This window comes from Colossoma macropomum, unplaced genomic scaffold (genome assembly GCF_904425465.1).
Source record: "Colossoma macropomum unplaced genomic scaffold, Colossoma_macropomum, whole genome shotgun sequence".
Classification (NCBI taxonomy): domain Eukaryota; kingdom Metazoa; phylum Chordata; class Actinopteri; order Characiformes; family Serrasalmidae; genus Colossoma; species Colossoma macropomum.
Genome location: NW_023494804.1, coordinates 28,684,245 through 28,706,901, shown reverse-complemented (window position 1 = coordinate 28,706,901; position 22,657 = coordinate 28,684,245). Strand labels below are relative to the sequence as shown.

At 38.9% G+C, this 22,657-nt stretch overlaps 1 protein-coding gene across 1 annotated transcript; it reads left to right on the top strand.

The window, feature by feature from the left end:
• slc43a2b (solute carrier family 43 member 2b) lies at nt 1-21,763 on the top strand. The gene is made up of 14 exons (XM_036594626.1): nt 1-136; nt 819-1,045; nt 11,086-11,380; nt 12,145-12,200; nt 12,358-12,434; nt 14,213-14,305; nt 14,797-14,930; nt 15,043-15,239; nt 16,199-16,342; nt 17,379-17,514; nt 18,355-18,487; nt 19,052-19,125; nt 19,275-19,398; nt 20,073-21,763. Exons 2-14 carry the CDS (start codon nt 886-888, stop codon nt 20,232-20,234), a joined length of 1,785 nt encoding a protein of 594 aa, XP_036450519.1. The 5' UTR covers nt 1-136; nt 819-885; the 3' UTR covers nt 20,235-21,763.
• Nucleotides 21,764-22,657: the final 894 nt, after the last annotated feature.

The following is a 22,657-nucleotide window of genomic DNA, read 5'->3' as shown; positions in this document are numbered from 1 at the left end:
GCAAGCAGGAATTTCTTACTGAGTGACGGCGGGGAGAGAGACAGAGAGCGCGAGACACACGGTGTCTGTGAGAGTTTAACGTCACTGTAACATCGTACACGCTCGACCACCTCGGTGGACCCCGTGTTTCTCACAGGTAAGTAAAAACGTTTTGTATACTTTGATAAGGTCATATTGCATTTCTGTGAATTATAGATGTTGTTCGTTGTTGTTGTCGACTGTTATGAGATTAAACTACCACTAAAGTACTGTTAAAGACGGTTTTCGGTCAGTGTTTTCACTTTTGAAGCTGAATTCAGTTTAGTTCCAGTGACTGCTCTCCATTAGGTACAGTCTGTTCACTGAGGTGTAAAAGTAGTTTTGCTTGTAAGTGATTTAAGGACTGCTTGCAGTTTTGCTACCTACTGTTATCTAACGTAATCATGAAAAACTGAGGTAAAAGCGTGACGACGTCAACCAGCGTTTGGCCAGATTATGAGAAATGTGCAAGTCTGATAACCTAAGCGTCTCAAAAGACACTGTAACATGGAAAAAGAGAAGAACAGACGAGGCTACAGTTGGCTTCCTATTCGACCAGCTTCTTCTTCTCATCATGTAGCAGTTATATTCTGGCGTCTTTAAGGTGGAACGGAAATTTCGAATAAGAAACTAAATTAAGCTTCGTCTCCTTCTAGAATAAATCTACTTTAAACAGCAGTTTCATATAAATGTCACTACTGTAATAGAATGTCCCTCACCCCTCTCCCTCTCTCTCTCTCTCTCTCTCTCTCTCTCTCTTCTTCTTCTTCTTCTTCTTCTTCTTGTGGTTCTCTCCACAGGAAGACCAGCTCAGTCAGAGTGTGCTCACCTATCCTCTCGTAGTCCTCTCACCTGGTCACCACTGCCATGGCTCCAACCCTGGCCACAGCGTTTGCCCGCCGCTGGTGGATGGCGGTGACGGCAATCATTGAGAACCTGCTGTTTTCTGCTGTACTGCTGGGCTGGGGCTCTCTGCTCATCATGCTCAAATCTGAGGGCTTCTACTCCAACCTCTGCACAGAACACGGTAAGACAGTTAAAGTGTTATTCACTGTACGAAAGTGTTACGCACATTATCAGATACGTCATGTGGATTTAGTGAAAACAAGTGTTTTGTTGAGTTTGTGGTAAAAGCCCAATATGCATAAAACCACAGTCAAAGGGATGGACATAAAGGACCCGGAAACAGGATGAAATGCAGGCCATAGTAATAGACACATATACAGTATATATACTGTACCATCAATTACACTCCCTTAAAAAGGCTGTACAAAAGCCTTTTCCAACACAACCTGTAAAAGATTCTGCCTGTTAAGAGGGGCCTTTTAATTTAGTCACTGTTGGATGAAAAATTAATATCTCTGAAATGGAAAAGCATATTTAATTCTAATTTATGGTAATATAGTTTTTATTCTGACTATTTTGGACCATTTCTATTGGTCCATTCGTCATAAAACATTCATGCAACATAAAGAGCGGCTGGTCTTTATTTTAATGTAATGACAGGCATGATATACAGTGCTGTATACAAATCAATACACAAAAATAGCATTTAAAAAGACATGTAGAATGCATTGTGCTCTAGTAGTGCCAAAGAACTTTATCAACTGTCATTGAGCTGCAAAGCAATGCTCCCTATAAAAGCCCAAAGCCCTTTGTGCTCTTCTTCATGGAGAAAGAATGAGTTCCTCCCTGAGGAGCCTCACTTCACTGCAGACTGCATTTAATCACCTCTTAATCAGTGTCCCTGCATTTAGAGTCCTCTAAAGGGCTGGGAAGATGAGATGTTGTTCCACAGGGATTCACTGATAAGCCATAAATTGAGAGGCCTAAGGCTGAATAAAATGTAGCTGGTCATTAGCAACAGCTTAATGGTTGTTTTACTGTATTTAGGCGAGGTGTTTTTTTTCTTCTTCTCCTTTTCAAAAGACACATTCTCAGCCATATTGATCATGTCACAGTTGATTAAGTGACTTGAGTATTGACCAGGTGGCTCAACAGGGTCTAAAGAAGGCATGTTTTCGGTCTGTCTGTACCTGAACACACCCTGTCCCAGGCCTTTTCTTTGTTCTCTGGAATTTGAATTTGAATCACTGAGAAACTGGGGCCTGATAAATCACAAAAGTCAGTTTGATGGGCACAAGCAGGACAGCAGAGGGAGAAAAGGAGCTGCTCATGAATGGAAACAGTAGGAGTCTTATTAGCTGGGACTGATCTGGCTACAACAACAAAGACCAGGCCAGTGTGATCCCTGCTGGTAGTTGCATAGCAATGTGTCTGCAACACCTTTAACGCAATACTCTAGTGTTTTTCAACCTAGTCTCTATGTGCCTTATCTGTAGCATACTGACCATTACCATGGGTCTGATGAATTTCCCTGTTCTTAGAAAAGAACATAAAGCCTCTTTCCTGGAAACACTCTGAAAACAGAAAGCTGAAGTCGCTGAATTTTGCGAATAAACGTTTAAAATGCATGACTATATAATGCAAATTCAAAACTACAACCGTTACAGTCCAACAACATGTCTTATTTTAAGTCCTAGAGAAAAACAATTAAAAAACAATTGTAGTTACTTTCATTTTGCCTTTGTAGTATGTAGTTTTTCTTGTATCCATGCATGATCATTCAAAGCCTCAAAAACTCCACCCACGCCACTGCTTTGTTAACATATTACCTCAAATTCTTTCTTCCAGAGACTGGTCTTATCTTGGAAAAAAACCAAATTACACAGATTAAATCGTGAATATATTCGACTGAAGACTTCATTCTACAAAAACACATGTTTTGCGTTAACATTTACTAATGGAATTCAGCAACTGCCCATAGGCCCCTGTTATAATTCAGTTTAGGTAACAGGAAAATTGGTAGAAGAATACTGTCTGTGGTAATTAACTGTCCACTACAGATGCAGTAGAAAGACACTAGGTAAAAGATTGTGGAGTATTCCTTAAAAATGTCTTAGTGAACACTTCAATAACTTTTGACGAGCTTCAACTAAAGGTATTGGAGGATTAAACGCATTAATGGACCATCACTGCAATGTAACAGATCTGTCAGCTCCAGTCACTCAAAGATAAGGCAAACAACATCTAGTTAAAGGTGTTGATCAGATGAATGTGATGTCCTAAAGCAAACAGGTAAACCACATAGTACATAAGCCATTAAGGGCAGTGATATGCTGCTGTCTTTTGGACATGATGAACCACGATGCTGGCAGCCATGCATTGCAGGGCCCACGTGGTCAGATGGCCAGGGCCTAGATTTCCCATCATGCTAAGTCACATGGAGCAGCATTTTATGACTGTATGAGGGAACGTTTCCTGAGGTGGCAAAATTCCAGTGTTGCACATGCTGCAAAAGCTTCCTCAGCAGAAATGATCAGATGATCCAGGCCTTTGCCCTGCTGTAGAGGGAGTGGATGAGGTGGCCTCACTCACCCGTCTGTTCCTGAATTTATCAGATTTGGCGACCACACTGCATCGTCAGTAAGTGAAAAGGGCAGTTTCAGCATTAACTTGACCTCCTTCGCAATTTGAGTCAGCCTCGTGCTAAGCTGATGTACCACTGACTAAAGCATTTCTGATTGATGTGTTTAATGAATGTATTTTAAACATGTGCTCAAGTAAAACTCAAGTAAAACTCTAGTTTCGAAATTCCAAAGCAGTTCTGTCTGTTTGCTCTGGACTTCACATTTATCTGATTAGCAGATTTAACATGATGATGTTTGCCTTATCGTTAAGTAATGATAGACCCGTTACATTACAATGATGGGCCATTAAGGGGCCATACAATAGAATATGGAATTTATCTCCTTTTTTTAAAATAAAAGATTTTTAGTGTCAAAACTGTGTACCGTTCACTCCCCATTACAAACAGTCCACGTATGGAACCTAAGCTGCAAAAACAGTTATTGTTATTGTAATGTTATAAAAATACAGTGATTCGCTGAGTATATATAATAGCTCCACCCATTCACTCTGAAGTTATAGGGGTGTTTTAGCTGGGACTGTTTTTTTATTGTAGCACAATGCACAGCAGCCAATCAGAACAGTGCTCATTTACATATATCAGTCTCAAATAATAAAAAAGTAATGTAAGAATGAATAATGACTGTTTTTTAGTCCATAAAATCATACAAATGGCATAAGTGAGGCTCAAGGAAAAAAATTAAATGCATGAAAAGTGTAGGATATGGTCCCTTTAATGCCTCCAATCCACATCAGTTTAGTAGGTGCTTCTAAAGTTATCCTGTTGTACTTTTGATGTGGCCACTAAGTTTTTATCTAATCTCTATTTGCCGTATCTGCAGCATACCATTGATAACCACAGATAGTAATTTTGATGAGTTTTCCAGTACTTTCCTGTTTACTCATAATTCAACAAAAACCAATGAACAGTTCTCTTTCTCTGCTTTGTTACCTGCTATTCTTCTCTTTTTGTCTAAACTCTAAAATGCTAAAGTTTGAAAATGAGGTGCCTTCAATAGTAAAGGAGTCCATGTGTGGAACCAACAGAATAGAATGAAATAAACCCGAAAACAACAGTAGTAGCTCAGCATGAATGGCTTAAAAAGTGAAAATAAATCAAAGGTAGATATATAGCAATATACTTAAGTAGGAGAAAAGTGTTGTCATTTGAAAATACTCCATCAATTTTTTAAGTAAATGGAACTAGTTATTATGCAACGCTGGTTAATGAATTTCATACTTTATTTAATAGACCTATCGTTTGATAATGTTAGAGCATGTTAATGCCTTACAGTTGGCATTTACTTGTTGCCTATTATTGCTACATTACTGCATGCTTTAAGCACTTACATTTACTCCACCTTGTGTTTCGCTGAGTATGTGTGACAGCTATCTTTCAGGGTGCGCCAGCTGATAGTAGTGGCATTTCTCTACTAAGCTCTTTTTAATCAGACGTTCTTGTGCATACACTTCTCATACACTGCTTATCTTACTAGTACTTAGAATAACAACACTGCAGAAACATACAAAACGCATAGTGCAATCCTGAAAGCATAAACAGTCCCGAATACATATTAAGTCAAGTCAAAGTTTATTTACTGTTTTTCTTTGTCACAAAGCAGCTTTACAGAAAAATCCTGGTCCAAGCCCCCATGAGCAAGCTAGTGGTGACAGTGGCAAGGAAAAACTCCCTAAGAGCAAGAGGAAGAAAACATGAGAGGAAGCAAGACTCAAAAGGGGAACCTATCCTCCTCTGGTCAAAACCAGACAGCAAAACAATAACATGAGAGCAATATAGACAAAAAATAAGGTTTTACTATTATTATAAAATATTAAAATATAGAAAAAACAAAAAACAGCCTGTCACTGGACAGAAGTATTTAGATTCAGCAGTGACAACTAATGACTACCGTTAGAGGCCTGTCAGAGTAACATTGAGAACCAGATCTGTGAAAATCACACTGTTACCAGTGACAACCAGTAACAACTGTTAGAAGCACATCACAAAGAATTAAATATTAAACAATTCACAAACATCTCTAAAGAGTTGTTAAAAATGAATACAGCACAGGAACAGTTCAGTTCCGAGCTGATAAACTGCAATATTAAATCATCTTTTATTCTTAGTTGCAGTGTTACAAATGGAACACTGGATGAAATAGTTGACCCTGAGGCAGGCTACTGATTAAATTATTATTTTGAAAAAGACACCCGACCTCTTTGACGTATCAGTAACTTCATATCTTTGGCTAATAATTGAAAGCAGTTTCTTTTCTATTTTATGGTGACTAGAGGATCATTAGAGCAATATAATCTTTTATGGTTTTTCCAGCTGTATGTACAGTCATACATCTCAGGACAAATGAAATGTTTTGTTGATTTAAGCGAAAATAAGTTAACCCTTCCTCCACAGAGAACATTCTTCTGCACATTTTAATGCACAGTTACTGTTTATTTGATGATTTTAACATATTGGAAAAAAATAAAACATAAAATGTACCTTATGCAAAAGTTATGGCACATTTTGTTTTATTTTTGCATGATCATGTTTTATTGTTTCTAATATGTTAAACACAGATAATAAATAGAAGTTATGTACTTAAAAGGGGAGAAAAATGCAACATTTAAGTTTGTTCCCTGCAGCGGATGTGTTAAATTATTTTCACTTAGAAAATCAACAAAACATGTAGTTTGACCAGGGATGTTAACTTTTACTTAGAACTGCACCCGACCATTAGCCACTATGGCAAAACAGTAGAAGGCTTCCATGAATTATTTGTTAAAATAATAAATCAAGAAGAAGTAAAAACCTTTTTGACCCTTTTAATGTCCACTCATCCGCCTGCCCAATCCTGCCTGTCTGCTCACCTACCTCAATAAATAATTTAAACTATTAATAATGATAATCACAATAAGCAACAAGCCTAGGTGTAGGCTACAGCTGTAATTACCAAGCAACATAACAATCAGAAAAAATCCATGAGCAAAACAGTGTCTTTAATAATGATAATAACTACAAGATAAGTTAAATTAACTCACTTTTCAAATAACTTTACAAGGACACTGTGTCAGTGATGTGAAGCGCTGCTTTTATCAAGCATCAAAAGCTATTTGACTGCTACTGGCACCCCCTTGTGGAGAATTTTCAGCCTGCTAAACCTCAGTGAGTGAGAGAGTTATAAGCCTAATCAGATTTTAGAAAGAGAACTATCTGTGTTATACGTCTTGTAGAAAAGTACTGGGACCAGATATATAAACCTCCACAGAGGCCGTTGATGCAAGATCTTTTTTTTACCGGTCATCTATTAATGAAGGACAGAAGGTTGAGTTCAGAACAGATAAGGATCAGCATATCTTATCTAAGATGCAGTGTGGCTGTGTTCCATTAGCAACCCTGTGATCTGTTCCCATTTTTTTGCCCCATTGCTACAAGTAAGCAGAACTAGGCCATATTAATCTTGCACAATGTTCCTTACTATCAGGACAGCATAAGAGATCATTTCCAATGAACAATACAGCTGTAACTGTGCATTATCACCAGCACTGATCACTTTAGAAGGCCTGAATGGGAGCCAGCACAGAATCATGGATCAGAAAAGAGGTCAGGAGAGAATGTCCCAGTTGCAGCTGGACTCAGCTCTCAATAGTGCTGCCCAGTCACCTGCGCGACGCTTTGTGGCCGAGTGTTAAGGGCGTCAGAGGATTCCACAGGGTGGCAGAAAGCCCCCCTTGGCCTCTGTGGGCTGTGATGCCAGCGCAGTGTTTGGGAGAGGTGGCACGTGCAGGAGAGGAGGGCTACTCCACCACTCCTCTGAGAATATTTGACACCTTCATATGCACACGCGCACACAAACAGGCTCACACTCTGAGCATCACTTTGCAGCTGGGTGGTAGTGTGTAGTTGGAAAGGCAGTGTGAATGCACAAGGGGAACTCTTCTTCTTCCATTTCTCATTTTGCACTCAACACATGCTTTAATCTACTCAAACCGTTATCACAGTCGCTCACCATGCCAAGTCATATTTATGAGCCCCAGGTTTAACTGCTGCCATCAGGACTTCCAAAAAGGGTTGACAGGATGGACTACTTGCAAGTTTGATGACTCAGAGTTCTGCAGCCTTTGGCAGATCTTTAAGGAATACTCTGTAATTTCTAGGACTAGGTACCCTGTAAAAAATGAGAAGTCAACTGAATTTAAAATTATAAGGTAACTGATTCAGATCAGCCCTGCGATGGACTGGTGACCTGTCCAGGGTGAATCCTGCCTTCCGCCCAATGACAGCTGGGATAGGCTCCAGCACCCCACCGCGACCCAGAAGGATAAGTGGTTTAGATGATGGATGGATGGATGGATGGATGATTCAGATCATGTGTTTAAACGGTGATGCCATAGCCACCAGTAAGTGGGTACCCAAGAGAAGTCTAATGTGATTGTGTGATGGAAAGAGTCCCAGCTAGTGGGAAAACATTAAAAAAACAAATTTGATATTTACCAAACTGAGTTGCAGAACTAAAAAATTAAGAGAACTTTCTGTTCTAAAAGCAAGACTCATCGGTTGTCTAAATTACATTTTATAATCATGTGATTAATGGCAGCAATTTTTGATTGCTATGCTTTTCATTATAGTCGCTAAATATGCCCACTTCCAGCACCTCATACTCAATTAAGGTTAAAGCCACAACCGCTGTTGGTTTGTAGCTTAAAAGAAGGTATTGAAGAATTATTCAGTAGTATGAAGTATTTTCATTTTCAGAAGTATTTTCCATGATTTCATATTGAAATAGAGGCATCAGTATTGGTTTTAACATCAAAATACTGTAACAATACCCAGCCCTAGGCAGTTCTCAGCGTAATCTCTGCCACATTTGTAGCATACAATCAATCGCCATGGACAATTACTATGCACAGTTCTATGTATACAACTGAAAGCCTGTTAAACTCAAGAATGCTTTCAGTAGAGGCTAATGAGCAGATGCTGAAACACCTTCCCATTGACTTAGAAGTGTTTTGAGTCAGTGTTGACAGTTTACTTGAGACTAATGACAAGACTTTATGGCAATGGCATAGCTTTCCCCTTTTTATTTGCACAAAAAGACTTATAAAAGCATAGTTATCAGGATGCTATCCTTTGCCAAAACTGGATCAAACAGGAAATCAGGATTGACCATGCCTAGTAAAGATTATCAAGGGCAGTGTGGTGCCTCTAACGCTGACACTAACTGCTAAGACTCGCTATTACAGAAGAATTCTCTGTTGGCTCACTGTGTGGCCTGCCAATGCAGGAGGGTGGCAGGGAAATCCAGTCACATCCAGATTGATTATGTAACGATCCCAAAGTGCCACAATAAACTTTGTTCCAGCAGAGCGCAATAAAAGAACAGCAAATTGGTGCTTTTCTTCTCTCTATCACAGCCTTATCTGAGTGCTTAACTGAGAGCATGTCATGAGGACTGCCCATCTAATACTTTACTACTTGCTGAAGGTCATACAGTAAATTTGTACAGTTACTGTGACAGGCTTTGCTCACAGTGAACATTTTCTCATCAAAACTGTGCTATGGCTTTATTTGTTACTTGTTTGGATGCTGGAGTTATTCCAATGGCCTGTAGCAGCAACTACAGCAGCTAGTTGAGTTTCTTCTCATGTTTAGATTGCCATCAGTGCATGTCATATGCTTTCTCAAATATATACTTTGTGCAATTGTGTAATAAATAAATTGCATACCTAGTATTAATAGCGTTTGCCATCTAGCTTTCCCTACTCGTGGTTTCACTTTGTTGTTTTGCAGTCAAGGTTAAGGAGTTTATCTGCTCACTTCAGTATGCTTATCAGTTCCAAGTACGCAGTTCACTTCTTAGTAAGCTGGTCATTTCCAAGTTATGCGTGTCGGTTTTGTGTGCACTTGGACACTTCGACTATTGTAGCACGTTTTGAGTATGTTTGCATAGCTGTGATTTTTCCAGGAACACCCCCCCAGTTTCTGGAGCAACACGTGTGGCATTAGTGTGATAGATCAGCCACGGCAGCTATAAAGATCCGAAGTGTATGTCACCTCAGGCTTTGGTTCCACTCACATGACTTCTCCGCCTTTTCACAGGTTCTGCACTGTTAGTGCAGCCTTCACAGCTTGTGTTGGTCAGCAGAAACCATCAGCGGATGGTGAAGATGTCCTGTTTTGATGTATCCCGTGCACTCTGGGTCAGCTCTTTTCTGCTGTGCTTGTAGTTGCAGAATGTGATTGCAGGAAGTGAAAGCTGGAGTAGTTATGCAACAATTCGGAACACCTAACAGAAATTTGAGCATGTGTTAGGTTTAGAAAACTTTTTCTACTGATGCAGAAAAGTGTCTTAGGGGTATTCAGGCTCAATGCATGTATATAATATATATAAGGACGTAGATGAAAGTGCCATTGTTATAGAACTGGGTGAGTAGTTCCATTCTGTCTGTACACTGTGAAATGTGCAAAACAGACAGAGGTTGGACTGGCAGCTTGATAGGTTGGTCAGTGGGAGTGGCTGGGTAAGTGGCTTGCCTGGTCCATCTTCCAACTGTGTATGTAATAGTGTGTTTGGACTGTCTCTGTCAACTCGTAAAGTCAGAAAATTGACATGTTTCCAAAACGTGACTAGCAGACATTTGCATTCGGTAACTAGTTCATCTATTTTTTAACAAATACATATATTCACTGAAAAACACCAGTGTCAGGTTGGTCAGCTGTGTTCACACGGTATCAAAGAATGTACTGACTGGTGATTTATCCCAGCTTGACCTTGCATAAATTTCCCATTTGTATTAGCAGCTGTTTGAATGCAGCTTCCTTATGGTAAACCTGAAAATTTTAAATTTGAAATTTCATTTCATTTTTTTTTTTTTTATGAGGCTTAGTTGTAACACTGCATTACAACTAACCTCACTGTGTGAAAGCTGTACTTTATCCAACTTATCAGACCTCAGGAAAAGAAAATATTGTGATACTTATCATGAAAATAGGGGAGGGCAATATGATGATATTTTAGCATTGTTGTAATGTATTATAACATAATATATATTATTGCAATTGTATAAATGACATGCATTTCTGAGCCTATTATATATATATATATATATATATATATATATATATATATATAGTATTTTTGCCATATACTGTCACATTGAAAGGCACCATTAACATAACTCCTATAAATCAGTTTCAGAATATATTCATTAATCTTAAAACCCCACAGTTTCCTGAGCAGATATATGTATTAAATATGTTTCTTAAAACAGAGACTCTTGTTTTAGAATGTGATTAAGTACATAAAACTGTTGACTGTCTATACTTTTCAACCAGTTATAGCTTTTAAATAAACTTTAGCATGATAATCCAATAAAACAACAGACTCTAAGCTCTCTAAGCTCCATTCTTGTCATAATCCTTATTCCCTTCCCTTCCACTCTTTCACTCTTCGTGCGTAATCCTTGCCATAATCCTCATTACAGTGCCTGATAAATGAAATAAAGGGATTGTATTGATTAAAAGAGATTAGAGTGTTTGTGCTGTTGAAATGAACTGGCTAAATTGGATACACTTGTGTCTATTTTCATTTGCTTCTCCAGGCAACAGCTCTGCCCTCAATGTCTCGTTGCCGGCTGGGGCTTCATCAGCAGGCGCTGAGGATGACTATCAGTATGAAGACTATCAGCATGAGCCTCATGATAGTGGAGTGGAGGTGGTTCCTCTGAAGGCAGCAGAGGATGTTCTGCGTATGAACGGCTGGCTGATCTGTAAAGAGCAGGATGAAATGTTAAATTTGGCCTTCACTGTCGGCTCCTGCTTCCTGAGTGCTATCGCGCTGCCCCTCGGCATCGTCATGGACAAATACGGCCCACGCAAACTCCGCCTGACTGGCAGGTTAGTTCCACACAAATACACAAAACAATCTAGGCACTACAATCTAAATCAGTGTATCGTTTGGTAGTTAAATTTGGCCAATATTGATAAATATATGGAAACTAAGCTGCAAAACCAGCCTGTTCTGAATGAATTTGTTTTGTGATGTCATGAAATCCTCCAAAGGATAATATGGCAGTTCAGCTCATACCATTTATGCTGAAGTTATAAGGAGTGTTTCAACCTGGACTACTTTTTGAATAAGGTGCAATGCAGGGCAGCCAATCAGAACAAAGATAATTTACATATACATGTCTTAAAGGCACAGTAACAAAAAGTGTGTCATTTAAAGGGATAGAGAGAAGTTGAAAGAAAACATGAAAATGAATGTAAACATGAAAATGAATTATTTTGGTGCATAAAACACAAATGTCAGGAGGTGGACCAAGAAAAACAGAAAATGCAGGAAAAATGTAGGATATAGGCATGTTTAAGAATTTCTAAATTCGTGAATTTCCGCGTTTTATTTGAGTTCAACAATTGACAAGGGCAGGGGGCTTTTAGTTTCATTTTGAACTGAGTTTCATATTTCACAATTTGCAATCTGACCGTCATATCAGTCAGCCAAGCACTGTGTTATTAAAACTGTTGCTGCCTGTTAAATTTTTGACCATGTAAAATGATATCTGCCTGTATTACTGGTTATCAGAATTTGTAGCTCTTTAAAATCCATTTCGCTTTCTTGAATAACTGCAGATCTCTGATGGCTGTTTGTCTGTTTTCAGTGCCTGCTTTGGCTTGTCATGCCTACTTATCGCTTATGGAGCCAGCAACCCCAATGGTAAGACTACAGCTAATGTGCAGCTTAGCGGATTGTGTTAATTATATTATTATTTGTTCAGAAGGAAGTATTTGTGTGGATATATATATATGTATGTATGTATGTAGAATAGTAGCGGAGTGTCTGAAAAAGGCTGTTGTTTGTGTGTTTCTTCCAGAACTTTCTGTCTTGATCTTTGTTGCTCTGATCTTCAATGGCTTTGGAGGAATGTGTATGACCTTCACATCACTTACGGTGAGAAAACGGTCATTTGGTCTTTCATTGAATACAGTGCTGCTGTTGAGGTTTGATTTTTGTGATCTCCTTTTTCTCCACTTTACCTTTGTCTTCTCTCTCTCTCTCTCACTGCCTCTCTCTCTCTATCGCTCTCATTCTCGTTCTCTCTCTCTCCAGTTCCTCTTCTCTGCTTACTTGGCTGAGTGCCCAGGCTCCTCTCTCTGTCCATTATGACTCTTTCTGCACTTCTATGTCCTGAAATACAACAGGGGCTCTGGAGAGAGAGGAGAAAATGAGAAAGCGAGGAGGGGGAGGTTGATGAATGAATGAATGAATGGAGGGAGGAAAGGAAAAGAGAGTTCACCCATTGTTTTGTCATCCTAGCCTTGTTTATCTCTACCGTGTAGACTAACGGACCAAACAAACCACCCAAAACACTCTCTCTCGCTCTGTCTCTCTCTTTCTCTCTCTCTCTTTCGCTCATTCTTTCTTTCTTGATGTCTGTGTCTCAGTTTCACTCACTCTCTTATGCTTGCTCATTCTTCTCAGTCTCTCTCTCATTCTTTCTCTCTGTAACTTTTCCATCCTATTTCTATTTTGTGATTGTTTTTCTTTCTGTATCTTTTATTTTATGTATCTTTTCATTGTTTCTGTCTCTTTCTCATTCACTCTGTCATTCTGTCTTTTTTCTTTCTGTTTTTCTTTCTTTCTTCCTTTCTTTTTTCTTTCTTTCTTTCTTTCTCTTTTATTTTGTTTCTTCTCCTGTTCATTCTTTTGAAGTTTTGAAGTTTCTTTCCTCTCTCTCTGTCTCTCTCTGTCTCTGTCTCTTTCTCTCGCTCTCTCTCTCTCTCTCTCTCTCTGATTCTGCTACATTAGCAAACAGTGTGCAGTAGGTTGATGATTAGGCCCATCTCTGTCTCTTAGTTCTCTCTGTTGTTTCTGTTGAGTGGGTTTTGCTGAGGCGTGAGCTGGCTGTGGTAACTCCTGATGTTGTGGTAGTCAAGCACTGACCCGGCAACAACAACCCGAGGTCATCACCATCTCCATGATGGCCTGAGAGGTTGTGCAGCTTTAATGGCTTTATGGACACCGCAGATTTTTCCTATGACTGCAAATCATGGCAGCAAGGCAACCAATTTAGGTCCTTTTAATGACCTTCTGGAGGTGTTTGGTATGTTTACATCAGTGATGGAGGAGCTTTCAGGAATAGACATCTTTTGAAAGAAAGTTTGGAAGGAAAAGTTTTTGTAAAGCACTGGTCAGACATTTCACCATTTAAGTAGCTTCATGCTCCCACAGACTGTTCCACCACTGGTGCTGAAACCCATATCATAGGAACAAGTGATAACAGCAAACTGCTTCAATTAGAGAGAAAGAAAGAAAGCACTAGACAGACAGAGAGAGAGAGAGAGAGAGAGAGATTTATCTGGATCAAGTGTATGATGAAGAACGTATTGTTTTCATACATTTTCAGGATTACAACTGGGGTAAACAATGACAGGTGGCAAAGTGACTTTCACTCAGGGCTGTTTGGCTGCTTTATAGTCTTCAGTTTTGGATTCAAAAAGCTTCTGTTGTTTTGCTCTCAGCTCAGTGCTCAGTGTTTTACCGCTCCACTGAGCACTGCTCTTGACACAACTCCAGGGCTGGTCTGAGATCAGACTAGTGGCTGTGTCCGTCATGACCCTCATGGGCTGCTGAACCATAAACAGTGCTGCTGCTTTGAGATGATTTGTGACAATAGGGTTGTAGCTTTCACAAAATAGACATTAATGTGCTTCTGTATGTCTTTTCAGCTGCCCAACATGTTTGGAGACCTGCGTTCCACCTTCATTTCACTTATGATCGGCTCCTACGCGTCCTCTGCCGTCACTTTCCCTGGAGTTAAGGTGCGTTACATTTCCAGAACATGTAGCAGGGATGTAAAAATGTGACGACTCAAATGTACTGATGCTGTTTTTTGTGTTTTTTATAAAAAAAATAAATTCTTAAACTGTTATCAAATGTAAAAATAATTTTAAAACTCTTTCTTTTCTATATTCCACTACAGTGTAGAAAGTTCATCTTTGTCTTTTGTATTCAGAGCATTTTCATGAATAATGCTGAATCGTACCAAATAAACAAGTCAAATTCCGGTGAACTCTTAACTGAACCTAATCATAGTGATCTTTGGTATTCAAGTGATTTCTGCACTGTTCCACTGTGTGCTGTTTCAGTTCATTACAGTTCCATCCAATTTAGATAAGATTCATTATTCCATGGGTGGGTGGGGGGGCTGTCAGCTACTGTACTGAGATATAAAAGGTAGAAATTGCTGAAGGGCAAAATGGCAAAAGGAAATGATGCGCGAGTACTATACTTTCATTTTGTCTTGGTACAGGTGATCTATGACCTGGGAGTGACCTTCATCACTATCTTGGTGGTTTGGGCAGCATGTGCCGGCCTCGTCTTCATCAACTGCTTCCTTAACTGGCCTTTGGAGGCCTTCCCTGGTCCTGAGGACATGGACTACACGTACGTCTTACACTCTGACTGTGATTCGTACATGCACACTAGAGTTCTTGTTAATAGTAATGTTTGCTATGTCTCATTTTTACCTACTGTGTTCTGGTCTTTTCTTCTTCAGTGTGAAGATTAAGTTCAGCTGGCTGGGCTTTGACCACAAGATCACTGGGAAGCAGTTCTATAAGCAGGTGACGACGGTGGGCAAACGACTAAGCGCAGGCAACTCTCTCAAGCAGAAGGAGCTGGCCACCAGCGACGGCCACAAACTCTGCCTCTCCACCATGGACTTAGAAGTTCAGTGTGAGCCTAAAGAAGAATGTAAGACTTTTTTGCAACAACTGTTCTAAAAAGAAATTGTTTGGAGAAAAAATCATAAATTGGCACATGTACATTTACAGATTTGAAACTTGATTCTTGATCTGTGAGGCTAATGTAGCTAGCAAGTAATGCAAGCTTATAGGCACCAATTAGCATTGTGGAAAAACTGACATTGCCTCAAGTTATCTTAGGCTATGTTCACATTACCAGGGTTAAAATCCATTTTTTGCCTTAAAGTGACACAGATCTGATTTTTTCAAATGACAGATTTGAGTCACATACCTACACAGATGTGATCCATCAAGTTAGAAAAATTGGATCAGCAAAAAATCCGAATTGAGCATTAAAACTTGTAATTTAAACAAAGCTTTAAATTGACTTGTTTTAGTGGTTTCTGACACTGTATGATGTATTATTAGAATGTATGGACTCTTTTACGTATGCAACACGTGTTTCTCAAATTTTTATAGATAGCATTGTCATACAGTGTCAGAACCCACTTAAGCAAGTCAGTATGATTTTTCAGGTTTGAGGCAAGTGTGATGATTTAGGCATGCATTTTTGCATTATGCTAGTCTGGTGGTGAAATGTTTCCATTATTTATTGGCTACATTCACCTTGTAGCTCCAGTGCAAAATTAAAGAACCAAGACACCAGACTGGTCAGTTCTGTCTGGGATAACTGCCAAGTTGTGTAAAATGGATTTTCCATACAACTTTCCTTAATTCTTATTAAAAAATGTTTCACACAGACTGAATACTTTTCTGATCGTTGTTACATCACATTATTTACATATCAAACAAATGCAGCAACATTCAGAAATATTATTATTCGTAGAAAACAGTGGATAAACCCTGGTATTTAAGGGTTAAGAGAGAACAGCAAAACCAGACAGACAGTAGAACAATAGGACATTATCTGATGGTAAAGTGAGTAAATGTTGTTGTTCTTGGTTGCAGCTCAGTCCTTCATGCAGAGCATCTTCAGTCCTCTGTTCCTGCTCAGTCTGGTCACCATGTGCGTCACTCAGCTGCGTCTCATCTTTTACATGGGAGCAATGAACAGCATCCTGGAGTCCATGAGTGATGGAGATCTTAATACAGGTGTGTGAGCAGCTTCGATATTCCACAAATTTCTGCCTTATTTAAATACACTTTCTGTAATCCCCTTTTGAAATGTTGTATGAAGATATATGAAACTATGTATTTAATCTCAATAAATTCCCTATATTCATTCAGCTACAGCACTAATTACTTTAAATTGTAAACCAAAGTGAATTGAAGTGAATTGAATGTATTGAATGGAGAATTCTGTAGACTTGCAGTGAATTCAGTACCTCATGGTAATTTTCAGTGGTTCCTATTTCTCCTCATGCCCCTTTGGACTGTATCTGCAGTTGAGAGAATGGAGCTGGGTAAGATAGTAGTGGATTCTGTAGGGTAGCTTAAGTAGCAGTTTGTGCTTTCAGCTGCTTGCTGACCCAGCATTTAACCTTGACCTGCGCAGGTTACTGCTGGAGCGAAACGCTCTCAGTCCACTCACTCTCTCTCTGACCCTGCTGTCCTGATACACATGCTTCCAGAAACAAGAGCTCACAGTCACACTAGACCCAATTATTAACCACAGTAGTTACTGACTAACCTCCCATTATTCATTGTAGAATTTGTTAATAAATCTCTTTCTCACTTCTTTCCATCTCTTTATCTCTCTGCCTTTCTCTCTTTTATTTTTCGTTCTCTTTCACTGTTTTTTTCTTCCACAATTCTTGCTTTTTTCTTTTTCTTTTGCTTTCCATTCTCTTTCTGCTATTCTTTCTCTATCCTCTTCTCTCTATATCTCTCTTTCTTCTTTCCTCTCTCTCTTTCTGTCTTTTTTCTCTCTTCTCTTTTTTCTTTTCTTGCTTTCTCTTTTCTTTGTCTCTCATCCTCTCCTTCTTTATACATCTCTCTAACTTTTTTCTTTATTTTCTCTTTCTTGTTATCTTTAATTTCTTTTTTATTTCTTGTTCTTTCTTGCTTTCTTTTCTCTCTCTCCATTTGTCTCTCTCCCCTCTTTCTTTCTTTGTGTATTTTCTCTCTCTCTCTCTCTCTCTCTCTCTCTCTCTGTCTCTCTGTCTCCTTCTCTCTCTCTCTCTCTCAGTGAGTCTCTACTCCTCTATTTTTGGCGTGATGCAGCTGCTGTGTCTATTGACCACTCCTGTCATCGGTCAGATCATGGACTGGAAGCTGAAGGAATGCGACGATGATGGCGAGTGTGATATGAAAGATCTCAGCAAGTGAGTCAGCGCCTGAATGTGGATACGTACTGATACATCACCATGCGGCATATTAACCTGTCATAATCTATTAATATGTAGCCATAAGATGTAGCGCATAGTCATTCTGCATTAACACATAGTCATACTTTATATTGTGGAACATGGCTAAAACATATGCTAACTGCCTGTCTGCAGAGCTACGTGGGAGCCTAATCATTGCTCCACTTTACACTGACAAACAAGACGTCTGCAGTGATTGATCTGACTGGCCTCAGTATGCTCTGGAGAGACAGCATCTGCTTCTAGCTTTTGCGCAACAGACTCAGTGAACCATTGCAGATTTATTTGCTGTTTAAAGACTGTGAAGAAAACAAATAAACCTGCCATGAAAAACATACAGCCATTACAGTCAGGGCTACGGTTCAGAGGTCTTGTGAATGTTTGAAGTTTGGGTAGCATTGAGTGCTCTTTATTTTCTTATTTGCATATTCCGTATGGATTTTTAATTAATATTTAATATATCTTACATGTACATGCATACAAAACCTTGCAACTTTGTTTTTGTCATTTTTCATTTTTTGATAAATTTGTCAAAAAATGAAAATACTAGCTTCCCTCTAGTGTGTAAAGACTTCATGATGAATGGACCAATGGAAGTGGTCCAAAATGAATTAGAGTAATATATTGTTACATAAACTTGCACTGAACGTTAAGAAAGGTTTTTGCTTCTCCTGCGAAGTTACTGTTTTGGAGATAACAGGTTTTGTTCAGACAGCGATGATATATATTGAATATATTCACATTTTTATACATGCAGTCCCTGTTTCTCTGTACTTACTCACTTTCTGCTCCTCTCAGGGACCAGCCTCAGCCCAAGCGAAGGGACAGACAAATCCAGAAGATCACCAATGCCACACGAGCCTTCTTCTTAACTAACCTCTTGCTTGTTGGCTTTGGGATCACCTGCCTCATCCCTATCCTCCAGCTGCAGGTATGCAAGACTACCCTTTGCTCAAGAATGAAACTGCTCGCCAATCAGTTCCCCCTATAAAACACGTACCATAATAAGCATAAACATGGCTTCAGGTAATACTAATCTAAATATGTGATCATCATAACCAGCGTAATCCCCAAAACAGAATAATAGCACATCTTTGACAATACTACTGCATAATTCGTTTATCTCCTCTATGTGGATTAAATGCTTAATGCTTACAGAGATCTTGGAGTGAATATGCTACAAACATAAAGGTGCCATAAAGTGTTCTTTGCCGTAAAGCCATGGAATAACCACTTTTGGTTCTGTAAAGAACCTTCAAATTAATGGTTCTTTACAGAGCCATTTTAAATAAATATGTGTTGTGTGAGTTAAGAACCTTTTTAAAGGTAGTTTTTTCTACACCAGTTAAATACTTTTCCTAAAACCATATGTTAAAGCCAAGAACCTTTTATATATAATAAGTTTAGTAATGATTTTTACACTTACGTAAAAAGTAAGCAATAAAAGTGAAAAGATGGGCTAATTGAAACCCTGTGTCACTCTTCTTCCTCCTAGCTGCTGTCCTTTGTTCTGCACACCATGGTCAGAGGCTTCATCCACTCAGCTGTTGGGGGACTTTATGCTGCTGTGTAAGTTTCTAAACCTTCTAAAAGTCTCTGAATTTTGTTATGTATAGCTGTAAACACTGTAATAGCTCCTGTAGCAGAGCTGGCTGTAATGGATGGAGTCATCTATACAGTAATGATATGGTAATAAGAGAATGTGTGTTTGTCTTCAGGTACCCCTCATGCCAGTTTGGGACTCTGACGGGGATGCAGTCTCTGATTAGCGCTCTCTTTGCCCTGCTCCAGCAGCCTCTCTTTATGGCCATGATGGGACCTCTGCAGGGAGATCCGCTCTGGGTATGAACACATACACCAAAATAGGGGTGGACAACATTATGATACAGTGCTGTGCAAAATTGAGAGACGACCCTTTCGTTTATTCAGTTTCCAATCAAAATGGTTGTTCATTTTTTCAGTGTAGCTGAAAATATTCAGCATTTTTCATTGTAGCAGTGAAGAAACTGTTACTGAGGAAAGGATATGGTCAAAAAAGAACAAAATCTGCCCTGGACATCTAAGATGTAGAGAGAGATTTTATGGCCTGATGAGTCTAAATTTGTAATTGTGATTACTTTGTGTTTGTGAGAAGCAGAAAATGCAACCAAATACTAAGATACAAATAGGTGATTAGAGGTCAGCTTAAATTTAAATTGCTGTTTTGCTGGTGCATTTTGTTCATTCCTATTTGTTTGAAAGCCTCAGAAAAACAAAATTCTAATACATATCTATTATGCAAATACCAGACCTGAGAAATAAAATACAATATACTGTTGGGAGTAGGATAGGAGTGTGCATGACTGAGACTGCTCAGTCTGTCTACCTCTCTGCAGTGCAAATACCCACGTCCACAAACTCACACCTCAGAAATTTGAATAATTTCTCACACACCAAATAGAAATGATGCTGAATAAATGGATTGTGTAAAGACATTTTTTAACTTTTCTGTCTCTTTTTTCTGTATCTTCACTCAGGTGGATGTAGGTCTTCTCATCTTTAGCATGCTGGGCTTCCTTTTGCCTCTCTATCTGCTGTGCTTCCGCAGAAACCTCCACAACAAGAGGAAGCAAAAAGAAAACGACGCCAAGATCTACATCAAAATCAACGGCAGCGACAAACCGGAAGCCTTCGTCTAGAATCAGGCCAGACACATCCAGGGAAACAAAGATATGAGAATAAATGAGAGAAACTGTCATTATTAAATAACACACACATACAAAAATACATGTTTTTTCCACTCTTAGAGGCTCATCGAACTGATAACGTTGTCATGGAAACTGACAACTGTTAAGCCATCATTGTGGAAGAACGACAGCAATGAAGAGAGAAATATACAAACCTCATCAGTTAAAAAAAGTGGAATTAGTGAATTAGTTTCAATGAGGAATTTTCCTGTGATATTTACTGTATGTGCCTGATCTGTGGAGAAAACCAGAAGCATGTACATTTCTCCTACTTTCAGCCGAGCTGCCCGGCTCTTGGTGCCTTAAAGACATGCAGTGCAGAGTCGTTTAGTGGGAAAAAACTGGCAAACAGCCAGTCCAGTGTCTTTTAAAGTGCCTCAGCCCTATGTAAAAATCGAATGTCCCTCAGACGGGTCCTATTTTAATTTATTACCACCGTTTGTTTTGGTATGGTCAGAGTTTTATATTTGTATGTTTTTAAACATTTATTAAACAAGCTTGCAAAGAGTGCTGCCACATGTAAAACACCACCACTGAATGAATTATGCTAGTTATTTCCGTGCCTTTGGTGCTAGCCTCATTCAGCAATACCATGTCATATATAAATTAGGTAAGAAGTAGCACCTCCAACCCATTATGTGCCTTACAAATGTGCTTGGACATAAAATTGCTGGCCTTTGTTGCCCCCTAGGGCTAAAAGAGGGAAATACTGAACTATGCATGCAGTGTGTGACAGTGCCATGACCCCAAAGTCTCTCCAACTGTATGTTTTTTGAAAATGAAGATACTACCTGTTGTAATGATATTTATTTCATTTTAATAAATATATTTTACATTAAGTTTTTAAAAGAATAATGACAAAAGCAGAAATGCACAGAAGCCATGCACGGAGTTGCACAGTCACACAGTCGTTTTAGGTATTTTTTTATAGACAGTTCTGTGAACGTCTGTTTTTAGCATCTAGCTGTCTATATGTTCCTAATAAAAAAAAATCTCATGTGTGATGTAGGGTATACTCTGCAGGTGGCTCTAAAGATAGCTATACTCTGATAGTTATGCAGGTTGTGACTGAAGTGAGTTTTGTTTTTCTCAGGCCCACATTTCATGGGAATTACAGCACTTTTAGCTCACGTCTTAAATCCTCAATGACTCTTTTTCCTAAGAGCTCATTTGCCCTTTGTAATGGTAATGTGTTAATGCAGTTAAATGTTAGGTAAATGTTGTGTGTATTGAGGTGAAAACTATGACAATGCTGGAAATGCAGGATTTGTATGTATGACTAATAGTCTGAGGAGAAAAGGTGTGTTTTTGATGGTCATATTTATTTGTTTTATTTCTTCAATTAAAGCCCTGTATGTAAAGAAATTCATTTAATAACCATTTGGCGAGCTGTTTTTTTGTGTTCCAAGTACTGCATTAGTGCTTCTGTAGGCATTACTAGTGAAGAGTAACATCAAATAAATGTGACTTTCTTCAATGTATTGTTGCTTTGTTTATTATGTGATTATTTGTATGTCAGATGTAGATACTGATTACATACTGAAGCAGACTATACTGCCGTTATGTAATACGCTTGTATTAAAGGCCTGTAAAAGTAGTCATTAAAGGGGAAGTTCTCCAAATTTTAAACATTATTTGCAAAATTTAATTGTTGGGATTTAAAAAAAGGAATACAGAGTGGCTTTGTGTGAAATGCGCTATTGCAGAGAAACTGTCCAACTTGGATTTCTTTACAGTGGTGGTAATAGGAACCAGAGGTTGCAACCAGGGGACAACCAACAGGTGTCTGAGTTTTTGTGTGATGTTGATGATGGTAAATTATTGGTAAAGCTGCAAAAATGAGTCTTATTTGTGTGCAATTGCATTTCAACTACCTGCATGTACCACTCCGCCATTAATGGAGTTTAAAATATGTTTTAGGTCAAAATCTTAAAATAACGCTACAAAATGATGTCTCAGGTATCAGGCAGCAAATTCGCAACCATTACCTGTTATAACTTTCTGTAGGGTAACTTTTAGAGCCATTAAACTCCTCATCTGGTTCTTGTCACCAACACAGTGAACAAGACTGCCTCAGGAGGTTTCTCTGCAATGGAGCATTTCACAGCAAACAACACTGAATGACTGTTTACATCTTGGCCATTTAATTATGTGAAACTGTTTAAAAATGGACCTTTTTGGAATTGACTTAAGTGATGACAGCTTTCATTTCACATACAGATACACGGCTCATCTAGGTCTCCTGGCAAAAGATAGAGATGACTGAGTAATAATAAGAGGATGCTGCTGGCTACAGATGTGCTATAAATAGAGGCCAGCTTTGCTTTAGTGTTACATAATTTCTGGCAGATTATTGCTGGTGGAGATGTGTAACT

Excerpts from the sequence above, each read along its gene's own strand:
- slc43a2b (XM_036594626.1), top strand. The coding sequence starts at position 886 with ATGGCTCCAACCCTGGCCACAGCGTTTGCCCGCCGCTGGTGGATGGCG. Across the intron at positions 12,201-12,357 it reads TGGAGCCAGCAACCCCAATG|AACTTTCTGTCTTGATCTTT; the intron begins GTAAGACTACAG and ends TGTTTCTTCCAG. Across the intron at positions 15,240-16,198 it reads GTGTGAGCCTAAAGAAGAAT|CTCAGTCCTTCATGCAGAGC; the intron begins GTAAGACTTTTT and ends TCTTGGTTGCAG.